The sequence below is a fragment of the Pempheris klunzingeri genome, chromosome 19 (assembly GCF_042242105.1).
Source record: "Pempheris klunzingeri isolate RE-2024b chromosome 19, fPemKlu1.hap1, whole genome shotgun sequence".
Classification (NCBI taxonomy): domain Eukaryota; kingdom Metazoa; phylum Chordata; class Actinopteri; order Acropomatiformes; family Pempheridae; genus Pempheris; species Pempheris klunzingeri.
In genome coordinates, this window is record NC_092030.1 from 12,746,942 (window position 1) to 12,765,130 (window position 18,189).

Sequence of the window (18,189 nt, forward strand, 5' to 3'; positions counted from 1 at the left end):
ATTTTTATGAGATGTATTCCTTCAAATCCCCTCTTCTGCAGCCAAATCATGCTCCTTACCGTTCGTGTGAGGCCAGGAGTGAAGAGCAGTACTTCTGACAACAGCTGGATCTACTTTCCCTCCTGTGGGGTTATCCACATACTGCAGCCCCTGCTCCAAGGCATTGTAACACTCCACGCAGGCATCGCTCCCATCTGCCCATTGCTTTTCAGACATCCAGCTTTGGAGCAGTGCCCCCTTGCGGCCATGGCAGGAACAGCTGAGGGGAAGATGCAGTGATGCCAGGGAAGAAATGGGCTGGGAGCACTGCTCCTGCAGGAGGATCATGACCAACGGTGAGGCAGGGGCTGCATCCTGCACCCGCTTAGCCCTGGGGTCTCCCATAGTTGGGTCCCGCCGACAAAGAGCCAGCCTCCTCTCTGCCGCCCGGCCTACCTCAGAAGTCCGACCATAAATATCCAGCTCATCCTCCAGGAAGAGGCCTGTGCCGTGGGCCAGCAGCCTGTTCACAATGGCACTAAAGCCACACATACAGCGGTACTGATCTTCACAAGTGGAATCAGGGATGTACACCCCCACATCTGCTCCTTTGACATTCATATTGCAGGCACAGATACAGCAGCTGTCAAAGTTGCGATCCTTGAAGATGTTGAGGACGGAGTCTGAGAGCAGGAGGACAGCATACAGGCTGTGGACCTCAGGCAGGGAGGGTCCTGGCCGTGCTAGAGGCTCTACAGAGCTAAGAGGCAGGCTGGTGGAGGGCGTGGAGGCCGGCGAGCTGAGCTCAGTCCCGTCCTGCTTCACCGAACCCTGCCCAGAGCTTGCAGCGTTGATACCCCGTGGTGTACGAGGCGTTCGCGGAGTGGGCACAGAGAAACGGGGAGTGGCAGGAGATGGGAGGATGCCAACAGTTGTGCTCACGGATGCAGTGGTGGCACTCATCTGGCCGTACTCCTGGTCCATAAGGGTGTTGACACTGGGGACGTTTCTGGAAACATACACACAATGAAGGAAACAAAAACCAATGGTCAGATAGACAAGTAAGATTACTTACTTACTTATTGTTCTGAAACCAACATACTCTAGCACATCATTTTTAAAAGCTAAATAAAAGAATCAGAAATCATAGCATGATAAAACTTTATGAGTCACAAAAGCTTGTCACAGCTGACTACTCACGTGTATCCGTCTCTGATGAAAGTGTTATTCTGGGGATGCATGACTGTTGGGAAATGCTCCATTTTGGGCAGCAGGGCCCAGGATGGACGATAGTAACATTGTTCGGGAATCTTGAGTGGTGGTAAACTCTGGCTGGGTAGGCAGGATAGTGGAGCAAACATGGAGGAGCCTATTTGTGTAGCCTATAGAGAAGGCATCATGAAAAAAAAAATGTAAGTTTAAACTCAAAAAAACTAGAAGGACACTTAGAGAGCACAGATCTCCGTCTTCTGTCATGTGCAAATCTGTAAGTGCAGCCAATATATGTCTGGTTATATTCCAAAAGATATGAGAGTTATGTCAAAAAAATGTTTTGTTGTATGCTTAGTTGCGCGACACCCTTCACTGTTGTTCAATATCATTGCTTGTTCATGAGTCGAATCCACATCCGCTCCAAAATTGAATGGATTCTCTCTTGGCCCATGCTGCACCCCTCCACCAGATTTCATGAAAATCGAGCCAGTGGTTCTCTCGTAATGCGAACAAATGGAACTGAAAACACAAGCTCCTTTACGGAGGTAATTTACAGTGCAACATTTATAGACTCTTCAAGTGCCAAGTTTAGTGATGAAGTGCCCACTGTAGCCTCTTGATTTCTCATTGAACTGAGGTAATCACAATGAAATCTTTAATTCCTGTTAGGCTGAATAAGTATAGAAAACCTCCTCTCACTGTTCTCATTAACAAGCTGATATATACTGAATGCATGTTAATTATACATCACATCACACTCTAGAATGATAGAGGCTGTACAGCAATACGATGAAAATGTATTCATCTGGACCAAACAGTCAGTTGTCATTAATTTACTTAGATCCAATCACTTCAAATGCTAAACTGAGCCTTTTAATCCTGTTTGTATGTTTTACGTATTGAGTTGCACAAACAGCAGTTGTTGTTTGTAGGAGCTCGTTCTTTGTGGTAACGAGCAGATGCACCTAATAGTGGCCGCTAAATGCATTCTACTATAATTAGTATTTCCCTGCTCACAGAGCCTGCAGTCAGTACAGATGTCTGACTCACATCATAGAGACGGCTAATTAGCGAGCCACAGGTAGTAGTGAAACAATTCCAACATGATATGTGAGCCTGACCAGCTGCTCGGGAACTGACTGCCAGTCAGTTAACAAGTTCTTCTATTGACTTCCCCTTGAGTTTTAAATGGACTCAAGAACTTTATGGAAGCAATTAAGGCCCAAGTCCTTATTCCCTTCCTTTAATGGAATTTTCTCAGTTCACACAGAGCAAAATATGCTGCTACATGTGCCCTTAATTGGAGATTCATTCAGAATGTCAACTGACCATGTTAACTACCACATCTCCTCACCTTGATATCCTCCTGCCGAGGACTGACCATCCCCTCGTCAATCTCCATCCTGTATTCTGTGAGGTGGTTGGAGGCTAAAGACGGCAGGTGGTCAGCTGCTCCGCTGGGCGCAGGGGGCTCTTGGCTCGGGGTGTCTCGATACGTCATTATGGGAGAAAAGGCTGGGTGCTGCTCTAAAGAAGGTGGGGTAGGAAACATCCGCTGGAGGTCTGCTACTGCTGAAAGGAGACAGAAAGAGATGGAGAGAGGAAAGAAAATGTAGTTCACACAGGTGTAATGGGATAAAAAAAAAAACAGAAAGTCATTGCAACACAAAGTATGAATGCAGCAACTATACATAAAACCTGTAATTAGATAGAAATGTGGCTCATTAAGATTATAGAACTAAATACTCCTCAAAGTGACTCACTTGATGGATAAGGTACTGCAACTCTCCCTTCTTTCCCCAGAGGGCGATCTTCGGTTGATACTGGCAGTTTGGTTGAGTGCTGGTTGGGGTAAACAGTCTACAAATTATTACACACGAGATTAGAGGATCATTTGCTACAGATGCAAATGTAGAAGAGTCAGACAGTGTACACTACATGTACCCTGTTCGTTAAATATATATGTATAAATACATGTAATGCATGATGCCCTACCAACTCTTCCTCGTCTTCATCAAATATGTTGTCTAGGTCAGAGATGTTGACCACTAGATCTTTTTCTCTGGTCAGAGAAGGGTTGGCTTTGGCAGCTCCGTCATCCTGGCCTGATTCATCTAAAAACAACACAAACTTTAGGACATTGGCTCCGCATCACCAAGGAATAACTGAATAACCCAATATACTGTAGAATATGCAAATGGAGGGGTTGATGGTGGTGGCTATGTCCCACCTGATTTTGGAGCGGAGTTGAAAATGGACATAGCATCCTTCCCATCAGGCAGCGCTCCATTGCTGGTGATTTCTTCGCCCTGTTGGATGAATTGGAAGAATATAAGAGTCTTTAAAAAAAAAAAAAGATGACGGGAATATGATGCTGTATCTTGTGCCACCGAAAATACGTTTTACGCTGTGGAATCAATTCCACAAAATGACTAAGTTAAACGTCCTACCTTGACCTTCTTGCTGGGTTCTCGCCCTTGACCCTTTAACCTCTTGGACGTGGAAAAAGTGTACTCAATGTCTCCTTCCTTAAAGTCATAGGGATCATCCCCAGGCTCCCGCAGTGCATCCACACCCGGCTGCTGGAACAGGCCCAGAGTATTGATGTGGTCCCTCACTCTCTCCTCTGAGATTTTAAATCTCTTGTGGGTCTGCGTGTAGAGTCTGGAGGAGACAGAGACATCAGATCGCACAATGTGTAGTAGTTGTTCATTCTTTTGTGTCTTCATATCTGATCTCATATCCCTGCTTTCATTGAATGTATTACACACAGTAGCCCAGTTATTATTGATGTTTTACGTCTAGTATATTCTTGGCTACTCCTTGCCCTTCCTCTCCCAAATGCACCTAACATTTTGCGAAAAAAAGGCTGCTGCTGTGCCTCTCTCCTACCTCTTCAGCGGTGCTCCCTCGGTGGCTGTCTCCTTCTTCACTTCCTCTAATTTATCAGAGGGGAGTTCAGGGGGTCTGAAGTCAGTCTTATCAGTCCTGGGAGTCCTGAAGCCTCTCCACCAGCCAGCCCCATTCTCCCTCTGCCTCAGCAGAACTGTATACATAGCTGTCTCACTGGTAATCACCCCCAGCCCTGAAGCCCCATCCGGACAGACAGGCATATCCACAGGCCCATCAAGAATCTCTGGGTCCTGCACTCGTGGATGTGGGCTGAGTGTGGGTGGGAGTGGAGACATTGGCGAATGGAGAAGGGACTCAGGGGCCTTTCTGCCATTAGAGAGGGATTTAGGATACTTGCAGCTTGGCAGAGCAGCAAGAGCCTCCATGGGCGGCTCAAGTGCCACAAGACCCCCAATCTGGGGTCCTCCTGCTGTGTCCTGCTCCAGAGGGGTCTCCTGTGTGACAGATAGACGGTGGTGGAAGGGGATCATGGCTGGTCTCTTTGACTGTTTGTCAGCCTTTTCCGTCTTGTCACTGGTCTTGTGTTTGGGCACGGAGGGAGGGTATAATGATGGGCCAGAGGACTGAGTGGGGTTGGCACTAGTCTGAGGGTTGGGAGTGGAAGTGGTGGTCAGATTCAGCTTCTGCTGCTTCAACCTGCAACAAAGTGAAGTAGGTCAAAAAAGAGAATAAAAACTAATGTAAACCCTCTAAAGGACCTCTTTTAATGTAATTATTATAGAGATATTGCGTTAATGTTACTGTAATGTCATTGAGTTGCGAAATCGCTCCACTTATCTTTTTTATTAGTTCCCTGCTTTTAATATTTGGCTACTCTTTTGTAATAAACATGAACACAAGCTTAGATACTGTGCATATACAATTTCATGCAGACATTGAAGTCGTGCTGAGCTTGGGTGCAGCTCTGTGGTACCTGGAGCATCTGCAGGATGTTCTCGCTCCCGGATCGTTGAAGTCCCATGTGGTTACTCCATTTGGCACTTCCCTCTTAGGCGTCACATCAGTTGGCTGATTTGTTCTGCAGGGAACAAACCGATCCATGAGGGCACCAGCCTAACTGCCTCACTGCACTCTCACTCATTAATAATCAGTCCAAACAGAAAAGACAAACTCTGCAATGGCTTAACTTACACGTACTGAGGCTGGTTGAGATAGCACTCCCTCCAGGCCTGATGGACTACCTGACAGGTTAGCTTCTTCCCAGAATGCTTTGGGCTGATGCTTGTGGAACCCATGCTGCTGTCCGGTGTGGGGACGCTTGAGACGGAGGTCACAAAGCCACTGTCTGCTGAAAAGACGAAGGGTGGAACAGATTTCATGATGCAGGACTGAGCACAGGATTTTAAATTCACTGCAACTGCACCAGCATCATTTGTTATATATGATTTCTTATTTATATTATTGTACCAATTTTACGTTAAGGTAGCAACATTGCAAACACTTAAGCACACTTGAACACTTAAACTCCTTAATGATGTGCTAATATAGAGCTGATAGATGCACAAGAGGCAACGGTGTGGCTACATTATGTTTCATCACATTTGGCCTAAGAGTTACTTTCACTGCAGATTCAGTGTGTTTAAGTGGTCTGTTAAGTGGTTTGAATCAGTGATTCTAAGAGACCGGGTCGAAACACACATGTGGGTCACAGGAGATTTTATTTGGGTCGCCAAATACATTTCCAGATTTCATGCAAAGTCTTTTAAGATTTATTTCTGCAATCTACTTTTAAGCCATATGGGGGAGCTCGTTGGTATTTCTACAAACTAACGTTACACTTCATGGTTTCTGCAGCCACCATTCTGCAGACGAGTACCTGTTAACTGTCCCTACTTGCACTTATTTCGTCTCAAGTCTTCGAAATTGTATATTGTAACTAATGAGAAAGAAAAAAACAATGAGACTGTTAACTCTGCCTAAATACAATTATTTGGTCTCATTTCAATTTTTTTTGTAACATGTTTATGTTTTCAGTAGCGCATGCATAGAACAAAACTGTGATTTGTATATCGCTCTGAAATAGCTGGTCGTAATTGCCTGGAATTTTTAAAAAAAGTGCGTCTCTGATTTAAACTGGTTTAAATCAATACAGTTCAGATCCTGTAATGTTTCCACGTGTATGTATAGTGTTGTGTGTATATCCTGCAGGTTAGTGTGTATTTATTACCAGAGCATGGCTGCTGCGGAGACGTAGGCGGTGTGAGCGGCACGCTACAATGATTTGGCTCCCTGTTGAGACCTTGAGCTGTAGGAACAGGTGGAGGCTGCTCCACTGGAAGGTCCCCCTGGGCAACCAGCACTAAAGCAGCTGGGTAGGTCATCCTCACTCCACCTAAGAACACAAAAAGAAGGACATTCACTGTTATGACAGCAGAGGCCGCTGCTCATTTTTACCTGCAAGGTTTACTGAGACTGTTAAAAATGAGCACCATTTGTAGGAGCGTAAAAATGTGTTCACCCACAACCAGCTATCCATTCATTAATAGTGTGTTGAATAAAAGGACATATGTCTCAGACATTCATGGTAATTGGCCACAAGTACATTAGCTATATAGTATATGGAATGCTCTTGTTCCTCATCCACTAATGTAATCACAAGCTTTCTCACTGACTGCTCATATAAAACACATAATCTTAAATCCCTTCACACTCACTTCCTCACTATCATTTCAGGCACCAAAGACTAGACAGACTTTTCTTTTTAAAGCCACTGGTATCCATAGGACTTTTGATTATAATCAGGTCAAGCCAACGCTGTGGGATGAGACTGATTAGACAAAGCTATTAGAATAACTCCCTGGGGCTTTTACCTCAACTTCCCCATCTTTTCTTTCTGGCTTTTTCCCTTTCTGCTCTCACTTCCCTTCCAGTCATTTCCCCTTTTCCACTCTGAGATGTGCTAAAAGACTGTAAGGATCATTGCAGCCAAAGTACACTTTAACAGGCATCCACCATCCACTCATATCCCTTCTCAAACTGCCCGTGAGTCCACATGGACACCAAGGGATAATGTTAAAGAGCTAAAAAAAAAAATTTTACACATAAATATTAGAGGAGTCTTGTACCAAAAATGGAATTACTTAGAGCATGGATTAGCTTGCACAAACCGAATATAATGAAACATGGCTGACTAACTAACTAATGATGTGCTAATATAGAGCTGATAGATGCACTAAAGGCGACGGAGTGGCTACATATGTTTCAATGCAAAACACTGAGTGTCAGTTTGTTCTAGTAATTCTGCATGAGAATAAATATACAACTATAAGAAATGTATACAGACCACATCTGCACCTCCTGAGCCCTCTAGCTGCATTAGCTGTAATAATGAAATGATTATTCTATCATTACTTTAACAAAAATGAGTTGGATAGATCCTCCCTGCAAAGTAAAAGCTATTTTTTTGTAATCTGAACCTAACACAACTAATTAATGAACCCACTTCTCAGTCTTTGCTTGACTGGATACTTGTCTCACATTCAAATTCAATTTTAAAAGCAGTTGTTTGTTTTTTGTTTTTTGCTTCAGCAACAAATTAGTAGTTTACTGTGTCTGAATGATTAAAACACCCAAATTACCACCAACATTGATTGAAATGAGATTCATAAAAAGTGGAACCAGAGATGTTTACTCATGATTTGATTGCTATTAAGTGTATATACCAAATAATACCGGACGTTCAGGATAGTTTTACACGGTCAATAAACGTGCCCTTTTTTTTTTACATTGGATCAACACTGATCTCACATCTCTTCTTATGCAAAGGGCTGCTGTGTTATGTGCAGTGCCACATGCTTTGATTCGTTTTCTGTTGTGTTCATGTGAGTGTTTGATCTGCGACCCCCTTGAAAAACGACTCGATGCATCTCAAGGGATTTGTCCTGACAATAACATTTGGCTAATTTAGTAGAGCAGCATCACTGTAATCTCCAGCGTTCTTTACAATGTACTGCTGTGCTTTCATATAACATGCAGAACGTGGTTTTCAGCATGGACATACACTACAGCAAATGTCTAAATACTGGACGAGCTACAATGTTTTCCATAAGCAGTAAATTCTGTGACCGGAGACCCGTTTTTCCCACTCCACACTCTGTTAAATCCAACAAACACATTGACTTTTTCCCATACCTACGATGACCTCCACTGCCACGTGACAGTTGCGATCATACGCGTGGCTTGTTTCTTCTTTTTCCTTTTCCCCACTTCCCTCTTTCTGCTGAAGTACCATGGGGTAGAAGTAGCTCCACTCCTCCATCAGCTTCCGTGCCGCTGGGTCACTCATCTTGTAGGCCTGACCTGTCAGAGTGCCGCTCAGACCGTATGGACTCAGGATCACTGCAGATGGATAATAAAAAGATTGGATTTCATTATATTGCACAGAGAAAGATACACACTCAGGAGGTGAATAGTAAAAACCTTAAGTTTGCAAAAGGTTCCATTAACTTTGCCAATAATAATCAATGAAATATGAGCATGACATAAGCTCATAGAATCATCAGAAAATCAGGAACTTTACTGACTTGCTTTGATGGAATATAACTATAAGTACATTTATTCAAGCACTGAACTGAAGTATAATTTCAATTAATTAGAGGTACTTTTACGGTCATTATGATTTACTTTGCATTTCATGCTATTTTCTATTTTTACTTCACTTCAATTCAGAGGGAAATATTGGATTTTTACTGTAAAACCAGAAACATGGAAACATCCAAAATGATACACAATCATTCCAATTAGCCTTACCTTGACCAACTACAACAGTAACTTTCTACTTACACATGAATACATCAGTAATAATAAATCAATAATTCAATATATAATAGCATAATATTCACAGGGCCCCTTTTTTTCTCCATTGAGTACATTCATTTTAATTTAGTAAAGAATACTTAAATGTTTGAACAATGCACAAGATCATTTTACTGAAGCTAAAGTTCAGAATATATCCGGCAAGTTGTATTGTAAATATTCATCAGTAATGCAACACATGTCTGGTTGTACTTCATTGCAGTGCATGCTTACTGAACATCATTTCGGTTTTGTTGTGTGTGCATAAGGCATAGAAGAAAACAGTGGGTTTGTGGTGCTACCTTGTACTGGCGTGATGGAGGTCTGTGCGAGGCGGATGTGGTGTTCTGTGATGTGGTATGCAGGCTGGTGCTGAGCGATCTCCACACTCGTGCACACGTTGCTCTCCCCGTGGAGGAAGAAGGAGAAGGAGCATGACAGGTGTTCGCTGCAGACAAGAAGTGAGTAAAAGGTTTGGAGGATGAGACCACAGGAATGTGATCATGTATCTTCTGTGCATGTACTGTGAGTTGATCATAGAAAGATATGACGTTTCGGCTTGTTCACATCATAAAGACATTTAATTTGCCGACAAGACATTTAATGTGTTTGTAGTGTAAAACAGAAACAGCTCTCTTTGTCCAATTCAATAACATGTACATTTGATTTTGCAAGTGTTAACAAAAATAAATAGAGATTTACATTAAATCAAGACTACACTTAGTGATTTAAACTTAAGACTAAATAAAGCCATAAATCATATCTATTGAAACACAAATGTACAACATGAGTGTGCCAGTATTTCAGGGAATGGTGTGACAAATGATGAGTGCTTTTCTCCAAACAGCAATTTAGAGAACACACTCGGAATAAGTCTTTGTAAAAGCCTTTCTAAGCTCTAGCTGCATTGATCATCTTCATCGTTTCCCACACGGGCCGCTTATTGCAGGTATAAATCCTCATTTGCTTATGACTGATTGTGGTGACTACATGTTTACATATGCAGCGCTCTCTGTCTCTTTATTACACAGCCCAGGCATAGTTCATCATGCATTGCTCTTTTTTAATCACAGAGGAGTAATTGTTGGGGCCTTATTGCAATCTATATACCAGTGGGCGGGCTGGACATCATTAACTACCAAGACGGCTTCTCTGATGTATATTTTTAATCTATAAAGCTCCTTACCACCTTGGTTTGTATATATCAGACTGACAATAAAGTCAGCAGATACTGTAATCTCCTTGTGATTACCCTGCTGCCTATGCAATATCTCCTTTGCCCTGAGGGAGCTGGACCTCCATTTGAGCTGTAATGGATCATCAAATTCAATAAAATGGCCAGTTCCACAGTCACTCATGGGCAGAACTAAACACAGTCCAGAGGGAGCCAAATGTCTTGTGGCATTGACCGTGGCGGCCTCCAGATGGCGCTGAGTCCCCAAAGAGGGAAGAGGCCACCTCTTGGTGGTTCTGCTTCATAAACATTCCCTATGGTTCTGGAGAAAAATATAACCCCCATAACAGGTGGTTTGGACACAAGAGCAGAGTTTGAGTGCGCGCATAAGCATGCACAGGCACAGCGACGCACAGGTGCACAGGCAGTGTCGCACGCTGGTACACAGCACCGGTCCATCATCTCCACAACTCACATCTCTACAACACATGAGTCAAAATGCTTTCATTGCCACTGCCCTCCAACCTTGTCCTCAGTGCATCATTACACCATATGAAGAGCTATATATAGCTGCATGGGGAAGCTCAGGGGAACAGCTGCAAGTCAAGAGTACCAGTCCGGCTAACTGCCAGGCACATACGCACAAACAGTCAGAATTTACATTTGGGATATTCAACCAGTCTATTGAAAAGCAGAAAGTCACATGTTCCAATTATCTTCTGTGTTGGCACTCATACTCATGAAGAAACCTACCTTCATAAATAGATACAATTAAGGCGCATTAGGACAAATAAGTCTTTACATTTTTCATTGTATGTATTTCACCATGTCACACTTTCTGTTCACAGCCCTGCACAGATTAAATAAGGCTGTGAAATGAAGCATCCATTAGAATTTATTTCCCTCATGTGTTCACAATTCTGTTTATATTGTTATTGTATATTTTTATGAGATGTGCGTGTACTGATCAAAACTGATGCGTGTACAAAAGCATGACTCCCTTAAGACCTGCCCATAAAACCACAGCTCTGGCCAGATAGCAGGGAATCACTGCAGGAAATCATCTCTCCTCTCTCTTTATCTCTCCACCGCCGTCTTAAAATCAGACATCGATCCAACAGAATTAGTGGCTGGACCGTTTTGATCTTTCAGCTGGAATTACTGTGCACTCAACAGAATTTGTTCACTGCGGTGCTCTCAATTAATTCTAACCGATACAAAGCAGAGCCCCAAAAAAGGCTACTCGTGACAATTATTCAGGTCGTTTGATATTGTGTAGAAAATGAGTGTTTAGTTGGGTAAATATCTACAGCTGATAAACTATACAAGCAATCACTCTAACCAATAACTAACGTGCTACAATTATGACCTAGGATAGTTTATAACTGCAATAAAATGCAATCAAATGCGAGTCTGGAAAAAGCAGAATTACAAAAAGAGCATCAAACTGTAGGCTGACGCAGCTGGGAGATTGATGCTCCCTGTCCTTTTACAAAGGGCATTTTTCTGCACAGTAAGCGGGTGTGAGTGTGTGGACACACTGGGCTCCTCGCATCCTCGGGGACATTTGTGCAGTCGGCAAGCACTCGCATGTGTATGTGTGTGAACAGCGGACAGAGATGTGAGGCAGCTGTGTGTGCTGGGCTGCATGAGTACAGGTATTAATAAATGAAGAGGAGTGATGGCTGAGACTCGCCTCAGGGCTGACAGTACTGGAGAGAGATGGAGAGAGGAGACTGAGAGAAGGAAGGGGAGTGCGGGTGGGTGAGGGGGTTGAGAAAAAGGAGAGGAAGAGTGAGAGGAGTATGAAAGGAGGAAGAGCACGGGAGGAAGAAAGACAGCAGCAGAAGAAAATGGAGACAGTGTGAGCACTAGAGGTAGAAAATTAGGGAATGGCACAGATAAGGGTGAGACAAAAGAGGGAAATAGAAGGATGCAGAGGAAATTGGGAGGACAAGAAAATAAAGATACAGTATAAAATGAGGAGTGAGAGGAAGAGGAGGAGGTGAATAATTCAGTGCCACGCACTGCAATTGCTGCACAAATATCGATGAGATCAGAGTTTCAATGGGTGGCTACTGAACACAATTTTATGGTGAAATCAATGAAGGAATGTAGAGCGGGAGAACACACAGACATCACTGTCCACGTGTGTGAGTGTGTGTGTGTGTGTGTGTGTGTGTGTGTGTGTGTGTGTGTTTCATTTATATGCACCGTATGTGCCTGAGCTTATATGGCAGCATTAATAGTTACATTTAGGCTATCACATGTGTGCAAATGTGTATTATACACAGTGCAAATGTGAGCGTGCGCACGTAGAGAGACACAAATGAACGCACACAAACCTGTGGCTATTGTAAACAACATGTGAACGTACATACGTGCGTCACATCCATGCCCGAACGCCGCTGAAAAACAGGTAAAGCGGCCGTGTCGGGGGTTCATGCGACGACATGCGTCTTTTCACCCCGTCGCAACGCTGCCAGCCAAACTGCCAGCAGGGGAGCTGGTTAATGTCCGACATGCATCATGGACTTGACACACATGCATCTGCTTGTACAATCACAGACGCACAAAGTAACAAAGGGTATACTGGTTGTCAAGATGCTCTCATGTGTAACCCAGTGGGGAAAAAATAAAACAAGATTAGATTAAAGGAGGTAGAGAACAATACACTGTAAAAGACACAAAGCTTTTATTTCAACTGCTTTAAAGCTTATAATGTGATAACTGAGTTTAGATAATTAACTATAGTGATATGCACTAAGCAAGCATGGTAGCATTTTCTTAAATTTTCTCAAATCTGGGGATTAATCCTCCTCAATCTGCATCTTATTTTTTATCTGCACTGTTATGAGTTACCTTTCTAGCTGCCTAGCTCCTCCTACACAATCTGAACACATGCCTTGGAAACTCTACAAGAGTGTAGACTGGTGTATGTGGACCATCGCAGAGGATGTTTACCCTCTTGTTAGCTCTTGTGAGCAGCATGTACACACACGCTCTTAGAGTCCTTCCACTGCACTGGCACGGTGAGTTTATTCCATACAAACAAATCCTACCAAACCACTAAACATGCATAATACTCTCAGGCTTATCCAGGTGTGTGCTTATGTTCCTGCATGACACACCGGTATTAACACATGCATAAGGAGGAATCCAGTCAGCTCAATGTATTATTCAGTGGCCCCAAGTGGGTGGCTTTAGCCAGTGTTGCTATCACAATGTTTGCGCTCAAACACCGCTCCAACTGTTAATATGGATTCGCGATGAAAAGGTGCCATGCTCAAGGACTCAAGTGCTCATTGCTCTTTCTATGGGCACGAGAAGGAAAGAAGAAATACCAGTCTACTGCAACTGAGATTAGATTCCTTCTTAGTCCTGAAGAACTGCAGAGAATGTCTGTGAAGACTTTATTACCAGACTAGTCCCACAAAAATGCAACCAAGTTGAAAAGTCTGCAAACCTCAGTAAGAACGGAGTGCAAGCTAACACAGGCTTTTACCTTCATATCTGCGGCCCTAATTAAAAAAAGGAAAAGGATCTGTTGGTAGGCTGTTGCTGTGATGTATCACCATGCTCTCTATTGATCCGTTTTTTTTCCTCTTCATCCTCTCCCTCCCTCTCTCTCTCTTAGTGATTTCACCTGGTGATATTAGGAATCTGGAGGATAGCGCATCACGTGTCCTCTGCTTTTGTCTTTAGGGAGGCTCAATACACATGTAGAACAAAGGTGAAAATGGGAGTATTTCAGTAATACAATCATTTAATAAGGGTGCTTCTCAATGAAAGGGTGGCACTCCTGAACAATTATCTGTAAAATGACTTTAAAACACTGTCAGCTGTGTCAATTCTCAATGCAGTGAATTTTCTAATGAATTCTCTATAAAAACATTCTTAATACTTATGGACTGAACGTGGTGCAATGGTTTTCAGTGTTATCTTTCCCCACACTTGTGCATTTCATTCATTTACATAGCAGTGGCTTGAGCTAGATTCTTAGAAAAAAAAAAAAAAAACAAGACACAGGGCTTTCATAAGAGGTCAACCTCCACTTGAATACACTACTACTGCTCTGCAAAAAACAGAAATCTAATTTTGAAAAGAGTTCTAAGTTTGCAGTGAAGTGAATATGGATGGCAGAGTAATAAAGAGCGACAAGAGCAATGAATGGGATGCCTTCTGTCTTCTCCTTAAAGGTGCTACTAACTAAAAAAAAACTAAAAAATACAGTGAAAACACCACATACACTAATTAAGGATATCTCATCTAACTCCCTGAAGTAACTCTTTAAATCCTTAAGCAATACACCACTACAACTTATTTAACCTTCTCCATCTGTCTGCCAGTCGGGTCTCCATCCATCAATCAGCCACTCATGCAGGCATTTTCCTTGTCAGTCATCCTTGTAACCATTGAAATAATCCGCCGACCACATCTGCCATTTTAAACCATTCATCCATCCTTTACTCATTTTTACCGATAATTTTTTCAATGACAAAAGTTAAAACATAAAAATTTATTTATGTAAGCCTTAAATGTTCTTTTTAAAAATCCTTTAACTATTAGTGCATGAGAATCACGTTGCAAACGACATATCACATTGTTCTGAATCAGGATGAAGAACAAAGGTGAAAGGAGGTAGAGGCATGTGACTCACTTTCTCTCACTTATTACAACTGGGAGATCAAGTTTGTTTTAAAGCCCCCGTAGGAAAGATTCAACCAAACCGACCAATATGAACAGAATTAGGTCAGCTGGCGATTTTTAATTAAATATTTTAGATTTTTCTGGTTAGACTTAATTGAATTTAAGACTTTTTCATTTTAGGGGTGACTTTGTACAAGCACCCCCTGCCCTCCCCTCTCCCCTACACACATCCATTTAAAACATTATTTCTATCACGCAGTCAAGTTTTGGCAACAGTAAATTTATCGCACAGGTCTTCTAATAGAAGATTCATGCCCAGTTCTTAGTTTTGGTAAAATGAGGACAGAGGAACAGGGGTGAGAAAAGAGGAAATGTTTTTCATATTGTTCGTTTTTATTTCTGGAGATACCGTGACCTTGTGATGCTGCCTAACACAAAATGTTTGTTGCCTAGGAGATGGCTAATATCTCAATGTCACTGGTCCCCGAGGAGAGGAGAGGAGAGGAGAGGAGAGGAGAGGAGAGGAGAGGAGAGGAGAGGATTTTAGACATTTTTAAAAAATTGTTTCTACTAGTAGTGCAACTTGTTTCTGTTCCATGGTCACGTACCAGAGGGTAGCTTTGTTTCATTGTAAAATATGTGCATTAGTCATGCATGAGTATATGGTCAGTAATGTGAAAGAAAGCACCTAGATTAACAAACATACTGTGTACTGTACTTGGCATGCATAGAATTGACTGAACTAATGAGAGAGACAGCCTCTAATACATCCATTCAGCCGTCTATAGCAATGATTAATTTACAACCCCCCACCTACTCTGATCCCCACCTCCCCACCACACACACACACACACACACACACAGACACACAGCCTCCTGCCTGTTCCTCCTCTCTCTCTCTCTCTCTCTCTCTCGTGCCTCTTCTCTCACACTCTCTCTGCATCCCTGTAACTCTCTCTCTCACTCCCCTCAGTGTCTGATGCAATCCGTTACCAACCCAGAGTGCTTTCCTCCCATTCAGACACAAAGAGAGCACGAGTGTTGTGCTGAGAGAGGAGTCGTGGTGGTGGTGGTGTGTGTGTGTGTGTGTGTGTGTGTGTGTGTGTGTGTGCGTGTGTGGGGGGGGGGGTTGGATGTGTCCTGGATGTGCCAATCCTCGCCGTGCCCCCGGGACACATACGCGATAAACACCAGATAAGCCTGACAAAGGCAGCAGTGCCAAGGCACAGGAATTGGCACGGATAAGGGGCCATGGCATGGATATTAGCGCTGAAGCGCCCCCTGTTGGGGATAAACAGCACAGTGTGGGAGTGAAGAAGAGACAAAGGAGCTGGTTACAGCTGAGGCAGGAGGTCAGTGTATGCCTAACTGAGCAATGTTCCCTCATGGCATGAAAACACTGATGGCCAGGGATCTGCAGGGGTTCTTACGGCTCACACTGTCAAGTGTGGATCAGCACTGCTATTCTGGGAACAAGAGAGGGTGTGTGTGGGCATTTAGGACAGTATGTGTGTTTGCATGTGTGCTGGGAGCAAGCAGTGGAGATATGTGGAAAGAAAAAATGTCATGGTTCATTTGCACAATGTGATACATGCAACAGCCGCAGAGTGCAGGCATGAAAAAGTGTGACCAGTGCAAACGTCTAGGTAAGATTAGTATATGATTGTGTCAAGAATGTCTCTCTCCTTCTCCCTCTCTGTCTCTACTTCCATGATGTTCAATAATTCACAGACAGAACAAGTCAGGATTGGCTCAGCAGGGGGCGTACCAACTGACAACAAATTCATACGGCGCTGTCAAATTCAAGAGTAATTACATGATGTACAAAAGATACACGCAAATGTAAATCTCTGCAATCACTGAAGCCCGGAGTGTAATTTCAGAAAGTATAAACTCAACATATGTTTGTATGCACACACAAACACTCAGGACCCAGTGTCTTCACACTTTCCTTCTTCCCACATATGTGTTATTTACTGATCTTTCAGTTGCAATCTCTCTGCTTCACTCTCATTTGGTAACTCGTAAGTTTGGTTATAGCGTTTTTTTTTGTGACTGAGAGACGTCCACCCGCCGCTCTCTTAATTTGCACCAAACTTGAATGGCAATCCAGTTTACAGCTTTCCATTTAAAAAAACGACAAACTTTAAATAGAGGGATGATTTTTGTCTTCACTGCCCCTAAGCAATACTCTTAACAGATTTCTGAAATGAGCCATCTGACAGTTAAGCGGTTTCCCAGGAGCCATTTATTTCAATATTTGAGCACAGCTATGTTAGAGATGTAAGGAATGTTGCATCCTCACCCGCAGGAGAAGCTGAAGTGGGCAGACTGAGCTGTGAGAGGGAACTATAATGGCTGAAGCAACAAGTTGAGCTACTGTCATCACACCCACCCCTCTTTTTACTCTGTTTCAGTCTGTCTCCCACATTGGCTGCACAGTTACACAGCGTGACACTGACACACACACACACACACACACACACAACCCTCCCCTCACCCAGAAAGAGAGAGCTGCGAGAGCTCGACTCAGCACAGCTCTCACCTCTCACCACCATTCACTGTCCTGGTTTTTCACAGTCTCACACCACGAGCCAGCCGCTGGAACATCAAGGAGAGGAGATCCGACAAATACTGAATCACATGAAAGCCATTCACACTGCCTAGCTGTGTCACACTGTGACATACACACACACACACACACACACACCCTAACATACGTGGGCACAGAGACACAAAACATGCTGAAGAAGTCCAATGACAATAGGGCATGGAGGGATGTGTGTGTGTGTGTGTGTGTGTGTGTGTGTGTGTGTGTGTGTGTGTGTGTGTGTGTGTGTGTGTGTGTGTGTGTGTGTGTGTGTGTGTGTGTGTGTGTGTGTGTGAGTGTGTGTTCTTACCTGTTGCCTAAAGACTTCTCGTCCAGTTCATGCGGCTTGAAGAACCACTTCCCAATCCTCACAAACCCTTTGTCCATCAAACATCTGCAGCACGAAAGAGAAGTAGGGAGAGGAGCAAACAGAAGAGGAGAAGAAAAAACGACATTCATTAGAAAGGGCTGAACAGAGTGAGAAAATGGTTTAACATATGTACATGAGGACGACCGCTTTAAAGAAACAGCTGAACAATAAGTGTAATGCGCTTCCGTATAAAAATCATGTGACTAATACTATCTTGGCTTGGAAAGGGATTTTAGATGTTGTAGCTTCTGGTGGAACAAGATTTCATAACATTGCAGACTTTATTTCAATAGCAGTTTCTGGCCTTGTTCTGAATTTCATTGCTCATATCAGTAGAAAGTGTTTGTTTTTTTTTATATTTAGTTGACCTTGCATAAGTTGAATCCATTTTTTGGTCCAGATCTAGAGCAGAAATAAGCCACAAGACCTGCAAAACTGAATATTGACATTAACTTTGGCTCTGTGCCTGTTAGAAGTGTTTTATGATTTTATTTATGGCATACAAAC

General features: G+C 43.0%; 1 protein-coding gene across 1 annotated transcript in view; it reads right to left on the minus strand.

Moving 5' to 3' along the window:
- The window catches only part of LOC139219087 (mediator of RNA polymerase II transcription subunit 13-like), a 70,906-nt gene that overhangs the window by 8,106 nt on the left and 44,611 nt on the right, over positions 1-18,189 (minus strand). The window contains exons 4-17 of the mRNA XM_070850878.1: positions 17,623-17,706; positions 9,201-9,346; positions 8,236-8,442; positions 6,272-6,436; positions 5,236-5,392; positions 5,018-5,122; positions 4,084-4,740; positions 3,642-3,855; positions 3,422-3,500; positions 3,187-3,305; positions 2,955-3,051; positions 2,546-2,763; positions 1,180-1,361; positions 60-988 (exon numbers count right to left, since the gene is read on the minus strand). Coding sequence (XP_070706979.1) covers positions 60-988; positions 1,180-1,361; positions 2,546-2,763; positions 2,955-3,051; positions 3,187-3,305; positions 3,422-3,500; positions 3,642-3,855; positions 4,084-4,740; positions 5,018-5,122; positions 5,236-5,392; positions 6,272-6,436; positions 8,236-8,442; positions 9,201-9,346; positions 17,623-17,706 — 3,359 coding nt within the window. The remainder of the gene's footprint in view (positions 1-59; positions 989-1,179; positions 1,362-2,545; positions 2,764-2,954; positions 3,052-3,186; positions 3,306-3,421; positions 3,501-3,641; positions 3,856-4,083; positions 4,741-5,017; positions 5,123-5,235; positions 5,393-6,271; positions 6,437-8,235; positions 8,443-9,200; positions 9,347-17,622; positions 17,707-18,189) is intronic.